We start from the raw sequence: 10,287 nt of genomic DNA, 5'->3' as shown, positions 1-10,287 counted from the left end.
CAACCCCCACAATCAGCTTTCTTCCCTAGTCTCCCTTGCCAGAGGGCATTGCTAAACTCTCAGTGCTGCTTAGAAACTCACTCTGCCATCCCATAGACATTGAACATGCCCCAGAAGGGTTGCATAGTAATTCTACTTCTTTCCAAATCAGCCCACTGGTGATGTGAGTGAGAGAACTAAAAATATGCAGGTGAGGTGAGAGGCTTGGATAACATGGATAAAGAGAAGTATTTGAATGAGATGCAGTTTCTCAAGTATACTGGCAAGTTATAGAGAGTTCAATCTGTTATTCATCCTATACTCTCCAAGGAAAGAAAAATGTTTTCTGACCATAAATAATCTCTTCAAACAGGTAATTAATAGGTCACCCCTCTGTGACTGGCTGCCATTTTCCTCAGATATGGCTTCTTCCTAAAGAAGCCATATAAAATGTCTTTTTATAAAATGTGTTTTATATTTTTTTAAGTTTTTCTAATCAGTGATGAGAAATGATTGAGATTAGAATAGTCTTCATGATTTTAAGAATTTTCATCATTTAATCAAATGTTTCGGGTTTATTTTCAGATATGCAATATGCTACTAGCATTTAAATACTAAACTAGTCATTAAAATCATCCCCTTTAAATAGTGACAATTTAAACGTCAGCTTAAATGGCTTTTCTCTCAAGTGAGTCACTCTCAAGTTAACGAAATGATCTGTCCCTCTTTTTTTAATATTGTGAAATGGGTACTTCATGACTAAAACATTTTGTCAGTAGAATCTCATTTAATTGAGAATTATTGAGCATTTATGAGCGTGTTTGAGCACTATTTATTTCACTACATATTTCATTTGTCTGGTGATCGTTTCTCTGAGAATTTTAGACAACCAGAGTATCTGAGTCAGGGTAGTCTTCATGCTTTTGAAAGTTTACCACAAAGAAAGAGGGGGACCTACTCTTAAATCAAATGACTGTGTCCCTTATCTAAAGCAGTGACTGAATTGTGTTCAGAATTGTGTTCAGAACATACTTGATGTGCCATAGTATAATTTTTCTATAGTTAAGGAGTCTTTGTCAAACTAAACCAGCCACTGAAACACATTCAATTCTAGAATAAAAAATAATAATTCGATAACATCTTAGAACTAATTAACAAAGTCCTCAGCTTTCAAATAAACAAACTGTGGTATTTGAGGTGTTCAAAATCATAGGGTCTTCCCTAGTGTTCTCTGCCTATGATTATATGACCACATGCAAAATAGAGCTTCAGTTATTCTTACCCAGAAAGGAGATTTTTTTTTAAAGTTTCATTTGACCATTGACTGAATTTTCAGTTACCTAAATTAATGATGATTTTAATTTACAAGATTTTCAAAAAGTTACCAGTTATATTTGACTTCAAATTTCCTATAAGCAAGCTGTCTCTTACCTCAAATAAAATAGTGGGAGGTAGGATTAGTGGAGATTTCCAGAAAGGAATTTTTACCCAAAAGTAGACCCATCACCTGTTACTGCCATCTTTTTCTTAAATTTCCTCTTGATTTCAGAGACATACGTAAGAAGAGTTGTATTCTTTTAATCCATGAACTGTGAGTTCTTTTTGGTTCTTTTTATCCCGGACCCGAAGTCGGATTATGAGAAGGATTGTATTCCATGAGAAGTGGTAGATTTGTGAGATGGTCTTCAGTGATAGTTTTATTGGTGCTTAGGAGTTTATTAAGATTTTGTGCTGGGGTTGGGAGGGGCTGTGTTTATTTTTAAGGTTAGCATTTAAGTTTGTAGCGTGAGCACTGTTCTACAAAATGGAGACTCTATAAGAATGAACAGGAAACAGCTGAAGATATTTTAAAGTTAATTCTTAATGTGATATACATTAGGTTTGAATTAGTTTTTAATTTTCTGATAGTCCCTCACTTAAAGAGTAATTATAGCCATTTTATAAAGATTTCTGTAAAGTAAATCCTATTTTGACATTGGCTTTTTGAAGTTGTTTTCTACTAGTAGTGATTATTCATAAGACTGTTTCACATTGTTTTTTCAAAATTATTAAAATACTGAAAAAGAAAAGCAATCTTAAAATCATAAGTACTTGTACGGAACACTACTTTCTAGATAGTGTCTGTTAATGTAATAACTTCCTATGGTTCTGCTCTGCATGTTTTAGTCTCTAAGGTCTTAGTAATTTGGCCTTTTTCCCATTAGTGCCAAACTCCCCAGCTCTTTTAATTTGAAATGTGAGGTAATAATTCATTTCACCTCCCTTTATCTTTTGACTCACAATATCTTGGTTAATTGGCTTGTTAAAATAAACCTGTGAATGGAAAAAGATCACAGCACTATCTATAGTCCAATTAATAGTTGTATACAGAATGTTAAGACAAATGATTAATTATCCAAAATTGTTGAGGGACTTGTTAATTGTTAAGACCCTGGACTTGGAAGTCGCACCTGGCTTGCATAGAGTGCTGCAGTTTTCTAGCTGTGTGATCAAGTTACTCCTAGATTACTTAAATAGTGTATTGGGGGAAATGAAGTTTCTGTTACTGAAAAATTATGTTAAAGCTCACTAAGTTCTGTTAGTTAATCACTTAACCAACCCCCAGGAACTAGCTGTGTTGTATACAAGAGGAATTTACCTTTAGCTGTAACCATAGTTACCTTTAGTTGAAACCATAGGCAAAATAGTAGATGAAAAATAACGACACAAAACCCCCAAAGTCAGTAAGGAAAGGGAGTAAGGCATTACCTCAAAAGATTTTGTAGTTTAAAGAATTTTCCTGTGCTAAGTTCAGTGATTTTGATGGCTTAAATAGTGGCATGAACTAGAAAATGGAAGGTTTGGATTTTCTTTCTGTCAAGTGTATATTATGGACAAACTTTTTTTTTTTTTACAAAATGAGGATCATTCCTGCTTCTTCCTTCCCAATGGTGGCATTTTAACAATGAAAATGAGTTGACAATTCAGGCAGAAAGTGTTCTACAAATCAACCTTACTAACTTATATTCTGCTTCTGAACAATTTTCTTCTTGGCACTGTTTGCACCTTGATTAGAGCAACAGGGAAAAGCTCAGCAGGCTTGATATTTAATGGCTATAACTGAATCACATTCTATATCCTACAAAAGTTTTCTTCTTTCATGGGCTCCAGCCATTTTTGCCTTTAAATCAGCGATAATATTGCTATACTTATAATATGTAGCTCGTCACCTTTCAATGAGGTTTCATGAGGCTTTTCTGTGTCTCTAGATTATTTGAGATGTCTTTTTTAAAATTAGCTCTTGTCCTCCCTCTACAGGAGAATTTGCAGCCTTCAAGTAGCCACACCATCATGGCAGCGTCTACTCTTTATTTCTTAAGTCTTGTGTTCGTACAATTTGTTAACATCAAAACACAGTTCTGTTCCTCAAATCTTTTTTTAAAGATACAGAATTTTTCAATGCATAAGCTGGTATGGACCAGAATGGAAGTTTTTTTCCACCCAACAAAAGAGGGAAGAATGTGTCTTAGGAACCAGAATTCTCTGCTGCCAGTGTTTCTTCTTCATCACAAATACCACGTGCACCCAAGTCTGCCCACTCCCAGGAAGAAAGAGGAGAGACCCTGAGTTCTGACCTTTTGATGGTCAGGCATGATGGAAAGAACCTGCTGCTACAGCTTGGGAGATTTGCTCTGGAAAGCCTGCCAGTCAACCTTGCCCTTCTAACCGCCAGGTCAATGTGTGGCTGACCATCTGATGGGGCAGTTGCAATCACCAAGCATCGTTCTCTTTCCGGTTCTGGGATTTTTGTTGCGGAGCTCTTTCCCCTAGCCACCACCGGTTCCTTTCTGAGGGATGGAACAAAAATGCAGCATGCCCTTTCAGGGTGGCGCATGCACAGTCCTCGACAGCTCTTACAGATGAAACTATTCTGTCTCAATGGAGGATGAGCGGTGAGGAGGTCATTTGGGGTAGAGGAAAAGGGAATGCTGCATCTTTTTCCTGACCTTCTGGGTTTCTGGCCTTTTGTTTCCTTCTCGCTGAGGGTGTCTGCCTAACCACCTGGGCGGGAAAGAGGTGCACGTGTGCCTTCTTTCCTCATGGGTCCAGCAATGAAGACAAGTGTTTGGGATCTTTCTCCTCCACAATGTAGCAAGTTCTCAGGAAATACAGTTGATATCTTCCTCCTAAGCTCTTCCAGTCACCAAGTACTTCTGTGGCTACTTTGCCCAGGGCACAAAATGCGCTGGCATTCTCTAATTTAAAGCCTACAAAACTGTTTGATTACAGTTTTGAATGTGAGACATTTATGTAATTTAAATGTAAGGTACAAGTTTTAATTTCCAAGTTTCTTCTATTATATTTTTATTAAAAAGAAAATAATTTTCAGATTTAATTGAATTGGAATAAAATAATACTTCCCACCAGAATTATATATCCTGGAAAATTGTATTTTTGTTATAGAAACAACTTTTAAAGAAAAATCATTATCCTTTTCTCTATCTAAATATGGGGAGTCTTAGCATAATGACAAATATTTATAATTTTTAAATTAATGGTACTTGCTGGATCCACACTAACATCTTTGCTAATATCTCATTTTTTCTTCCAATTTACTCCTACACTACATTCTACATCCTCTTTCTAGTCTTTTATCTAGAATATGCAACCTAAAATAAAATTGGTGGTGTCTCCATTCATTCTCCTTCTTCCTTTTTTCCCAAGCCTGGTCTTCAAAAGGTTGGGTTATATGGCAGCAGGGTTCCCCGGGCCAAGACTAGAGCGACTGTAGGTGTATCTGGACTGAGGGAGGATGTGTGAAGCCAGCCGTCAGTTGTTTGTAGCAAGATCTGCTGTGGTATTTAAGAGAAAGCTCATGCTCTGTCTTTGCATGAAAGGAATTATAACCTAGTCCTGGCTTTGGCCTTTACTGACCGTGCAGGCGGTGGCAGCAGTGAAAAGTGACTCTGGATGTAACTGGCAAATACCTCTGATACCATGAGTCTGGAATCCCCAGTCAGGACTTAGGAATGTAAATCAAATCAATTGTACTTTAGCCCAACCAAGCTATATAGCCAAGACCTGCTGTAAGAAATCAGACAGGGCCTGTAACATGAACCAGGGAATTAAAAACAGTTACTTAAAAATTCCAAATGCAACATGCCCCTCTGTATTTTAGTCTGCTAAAGCTCACTGCCACCAGACGGGTTTTTGCTGGAATATGCTTTCAGAGGAAGACCTTTTGGAGATCCTGCAGACTTGTCAAAGGTTGTCCCAGTAAAATGGAAAATATCCTGGAGTTATGACTGACCATGTTGGAAGGGCAATGGGTCCTTCTGGCAGTAGCTTAGACAGCTCAGACCCTGGGAGGAGGAAACTGGTGCTGACTAGAAGGGCCTCTCGAGGGCTGGGTGGTCTGTTTTCCTTTTGTAATCTGTCCCCAGAGGCTTTTAGACATAACTGTACCCTCTACCAAGATTTGGGGAGCTCTGGGCTTGACCGTTAGCAGGCCCTGTGAGTGCCGGGGCGCTGTGGGAGCCGGGCAGGGCCGCCGCAGACAGGAGCTAGTTGCGAGGAAGCGTGGTGCGGGACTGTCCAGAGCCCAGCTCAAGGGAGGCTCGTTTTTCCCCCGCTTCCTCATTTGAAAAAGGAAAACAGACTTGATAGTAAAGTTAGTCTCAGGAGACCAGGGATTTTTATAGCGCCCTTACAAATAAAAATTTTTCTTCATTCCCTTTTTTTTTTTCCATGAAAGTTTACAGATTGAAAAAAGGGTTTTCTCTGTTTTATTTGCTTTTTTTCTTTGATGCTTAGAAAATGACTTCTCGAGCTCCTAAGAAGATACAAGGAAGAACTCCTTGTCTGTGCAAAGCACTTTACAAGTAATTGTATAGATAGTATGTGGCTGCTTACCGGTTACTTTGTAGGCTGGAGTATCTGTCTTTTCTGTGAAACGGCTGCAGTGCCTTCTGTCGTATATTTTAGCTGGGGCAAGGAGAGGTGAAGCCTTCTGAAAAAGAGTAAGCATAAAGAATTGTTTCTAAACATGTAGTATTCCTGATGGACTTTTTCATCATAGAAATAGAGTTGGTGTCAAGACTGCCACAGAATCGTGACCAAAAGGTAGTTTATAAAAGGGATTTGTGAATAGGAAATTCAGTGCGATCGTATGTACAACTTTGCACCTTAAAAGAAGGTTTAGCTGTCAAAGTCTGGGTCTTGGACTTTGAGTCCCTGAGTGTATTGCAATTTGGTGGCAGAGTGGGGCATCCCAGGAGATAAAATATGAAGTATGAGATTTATATTGGTGTTGCAGAAGAGAGAGCATTATACAGTTAGAAAGAATTCAAGACTTCAACACTGTCAACCAGAAGCTTTGTAAATATTGACTAGATTTTTGTGTGGTGCCATTAGAGCTCTTTATCGTATGATGTTCTCTGATTCATCAGGCAGGGGCCGGATGGCCACATGCCCCTCCTCAGACTGCCCCTCCTGGACACTCACCTTTCCAGCCTCCTGCAAAACCTCATCTAGCTTTAGTTTGAAACACATTGTGGGGTTCAGGTGACCTCTTCAAAAAACTACCTCCTCAGAATGAGGTAATGAGTAAGTTATTTATTTTAAAATATGAAAAAAGTCAGGAGCTCTGGAACATGAAGATGGTTTAAGTTCTTTCTTTATGTGTTCTTGTGTTTGGGCGCTCTCATTTTGTCCCAAAGGGCATTAAACATTTAAGCAGCAGTGCTGAAAAATGTAGCTCAGCGTATCCGAATGTCTGAAAGCGGTGCCAGAATCTGTTGAGGGGTCCGTTCCAGAATCTTAACCTTGTCAGTTACACGAAATTAAATAGCTGTGGTATCACTTCACTGACAGTGCTACATTTCAATCTTCAGTAGCTTCACACGATAGCCATCTTCACGATGAGCCCCCTCCCAGCCTTGTCACGTGCACAGAAACTCCTAGAGAGACTGCCCAGCGACAAGGGGAGTGTGATCACTATTTTGCAAGGTTCTTTGTCCATATTAAGTTGGCGTTGTCAGTGCTAGAATATCAGCACCTTGACACTGGCAAATTCCAAACCTTTAGGTTATTTTAAAAAATAAAATAAAGGAAGGTCTATGAACCTGAGCAGAAACAGCTGATGGTTCTTACCCGGAAGTGGTGTAGGTGAGGCTCGAGAAAAACACCTCGACAATTTGCCAAATGATTATACTGTGCCTTCACGATGCAATAAAAAAAAAAGCTAAAATTATAGCAGAAATCAGTGATTTGTGAAGAGAGCAACCACTCTGGTCTAACTCAGCTGTGTTAATATTTTCTAGAGTGCAATTTAGACAGCAAAGATAATGCACTAAAGAGTTTATAGCCAAAATCACATTTAAAAAATGAGAACACACAGGTAAATTTTCAGTGAACAAAATTATTTTTTTAAAGCACATAATCCCTAGCATAGTCAGATATATTTATCACATAGAGCAACTAGGTTGAAATTAGAGTTCAGAAACATTTCTAGGGAAGCTTTTTCTACTCCCATAGGTTCTTCACAGCATGGAACTTTTATATAACAGAAATGTTTGACACATTTTGAGAGATTGCTGTAGGTTAGGGTTGAAGTACTGTATGCTGGGCAGCAGTCACAATAGCTGAGAAAGAGGAAAATAACAGCTCAGACAGGGTTTGATTTGCGGTTCCCAGAGGACTGCTGCCTAGACTGGCTTTTCAGAGTTTGAAACTTCATGTCCACTTGCCTCCCAGGACCTGTTTGCAAATTAAGCAGGACTGTGCTGCTAATGTTGTTGGGGAGCTTTGGGGCCAGTGGAGCTCATTAATGAGGGGGCACTGGAATAATGAGCTGCCAGCAGGTGTGGATTGGGCACTGTGAGTGCCTGTGTCTCCTTTAGTTCCTGGACACCCCCAAGAAAGCCAGAGGACTGTCCTCGAGGAGTTTCCAGATTTCCCTGAAAGCACGCTGCTAACTGCACTAGGCTGGACCCCAGACGTGCAGGGCGTCTGCTGGTGTGCTGTGGCCGGAGAAGGGTGTTCCCAGTGCATTCCTGTTCTCGGTTGCTAGCTCCGGTGAATGAAAATACTGCGGAGGCTTGCTTGATCAGTCCACTAGACAGGAAGCTTTGCGCTGTTCTCAGAAACCTGTTTTCGCTTCTACTTGGGCAAAGAGACTTAAATTGAAGTTCAGTCCTAAATTTGTCACGTGGAGTGGGGGGGGGGGGTTTAGCAGTTTCAGGTATTTTTAAGGTTGGCTGTGCATTACTTAAAAACACATAGGGAGAGTCAGTCTCAAAATGATTAAGGAAATATTTTTATTTCAATCTCCATAACTTGTTTTAATTACTAGATCATTTCCCATAAAATGAAATTTCGTTCAGCTGTCGTGGCCAGTGGTGGCGATCACAGCGTCTGGCCATGGTGCACAAGACACAGCCAGTGCAGCCAGTGCCGTGATGCATCTACGTTAAAGGGGTCTGTGGAGTGAAGTACTCTTTAAAAACAGAGGACTCAAGTGTTTACTCACGTTAAAATCCAGAAAATATGTCTGCAAACCATTCGCTTCTCCCATCAGGCCGAGTAGATCGTCCGCACAGGAGTGACCCATTCTGTTAGATTTCAGTGTAGGAATCAGGTGGGAAGTCACTTAGTAGGAGGGGGGTGGGGAGAGGGACTAAGCAAGCTGCTTAGTACCGGGTTTGTTCTGAAAATGATTGTGGCGTCGGTGTTAAGTCTCTTCCAACCTGCGTATTTTGACGTGTGAGTTACAAACGAGGAACCCTGGACTCGTGTGAGCACCGAACCTCAGACTGGGCTCAAGTGGAGAGAGAATGGACCAAATGGGAGGGGGAGGGTGTGGGACTACATCGGAGGGTTGGGGAAACTTGCCGTGAGAGGAGGAAAAACCCATTACCTGAAAATGTAAGCGTGCAATAGTGAGCTTTTCATTCTAAGCTGTGAACGGTTTTTTAAAAAATCATTCCTACCACATTTGTGTGTGTGCCGTAGCTGAGGAAAACCAGCTATCTAAACATGTAATGCCTTTTATTCCTGTTCCTCACCAACTCGAGTGGCTAATCTTTGTCGTGAATCTTCATGTACTTCTAGTTTACATACAGGGCTGTGCGCGCGCGCGGGCCGTGCCCTTCCCGTGCAGCCGAAGTTGCATTTATTGGGCCTCGTTTCCTTCGGCCAGAGCTCGAGGGATGGTCAGTTTGACCTCGGCGTGTCCGCCTGCAGGGCCTCCGTGGCGCGGAGTGCGGGGCTCTCGGTGGGTGGGTGGGTGACCCTGAGCTGACCCTTCCTGGCGGGCAGCTGGCGGGCGTTGGAGCTCTGTTCTGGTCATCGCTGTTTTTTGATTCAGGCCAAAAAGGGAAATCACCCCCCTCTTCATTTACTTCTTGGTTTAAGGACAGCTCTCCTGTAAGGGAGAGGAAGGGAAATCCCGTTGTGACTGCGGTGAATGCTGGCCTCGGGTTTTCGCGCCGGACCTCGCGCCGTTCCGTGCATCCCTCCTCTCTCTGCCAAAAGTTAGGACTTGGTTCGCTTCCGTTCCACTCAAGCGTTGAAAAGGTCTGGGGTGTGCCCAGTGAAAAGATGGGGGCTTTTTAACTGTCCACAGACCTCTCTGTACCTGCTTTGCAAAAATTATAATGAAGTAACTATTTTTAAAGCTTATTTTTCAATTCATTAAAAAATTTATTTTCAGTCAAATGGATGATGTCTCTCTTTTCCCTTAATCCTCAATGTTTGCTTGAATCTGCCCCCCCCCCCTTTTTTTTTTAAGAACTTCTTCCCCATACCTACTTCTGGATACTTTGGTTCTCTTTCCTGCTCAGGTCCCTTCATTTGTACTTTGGAGTTTTTCTCATGTAAATTTGTACAATGGAAAATATTGTTCAGTTTGGATAGAAAGCATGGAGAATTAAATTTTAAAACAGATAGCTGAAATTCAGATTGAAGAAATTTATTTCTGTGTAAAGTTATTTAAAAACTCTGTATCATATAAAAGGCAAAGTTCTATGTACTTGATGTGAATATGCAAAAACTGCTATAATAAAGACTGACTGCATGGAGAAGCGTTATCGAGACTCTTTCTCGCACTGCCTCAGCAGCCGAGTGAGCACTCTGACAGATCTTCCAGGCACTGAAGGGGCTGAGACACCTACATTTTGCTTCCTGCATATCAGTGACTACATGGAGGGTAGACGTTGCTATATGAGAAATGTTTTTGAGGGAGGTTGTCCAGGTGACTGCTATAGTCTTAGTGGTGACAGTCTGTTCTCTGGATGGGGGGGGGATGCTCCTCAAGTATCACACAGGCTG

General features: G+C 40.9%; 1 protein-coding gene across 1 annotated transcript in view; it reads left to right on the top strand.

The window, feature by feature from the left end:
- BRAF (B-Raf proto-oncogene, serine/threonine kinase) overlaps positions 1-10,031 on the top strand; it is a 75,954-nt gene extending 65,923 nt beyond the window's left edge. Inside the window, exon 19 of the mRNA XM_012720779.1 lies at positions 3,277-10,031. Coding sequence (XP_012576233.1) covers positions 3,277-3,299 — 23 coding nt within the window. The 3' untranslated portion in view covers positions 3,300-10,031. The remainder of the gene's footprint in view (positions 1-3,276) is intronic.
- The last annotated feature ends 256 nt before the right edge of the window (positions 10,032-10,287 follow it).

The sequence above is a fragment of the Condylura cristata genome, unplaced genomic scaffold (genome assembly GCF_000260355.1).
Source record: "Condylura cristata isolate star-nosed mole 26May11 unplaced genomic scaffold, ConCri1.0 scaffold00005, whole genome shotgun sequence".
Taxonomy (NCBI): Eukaryota; Metazoa; Chordata; class Mammalia; order Eulipotyphla; family Talpidae; genus Condylura; species Condylura cristata.
Note: the sequence above shows the minus strand (reverse complement) of the source record. Positions and strands in the feature narration are given on the sequence as shown.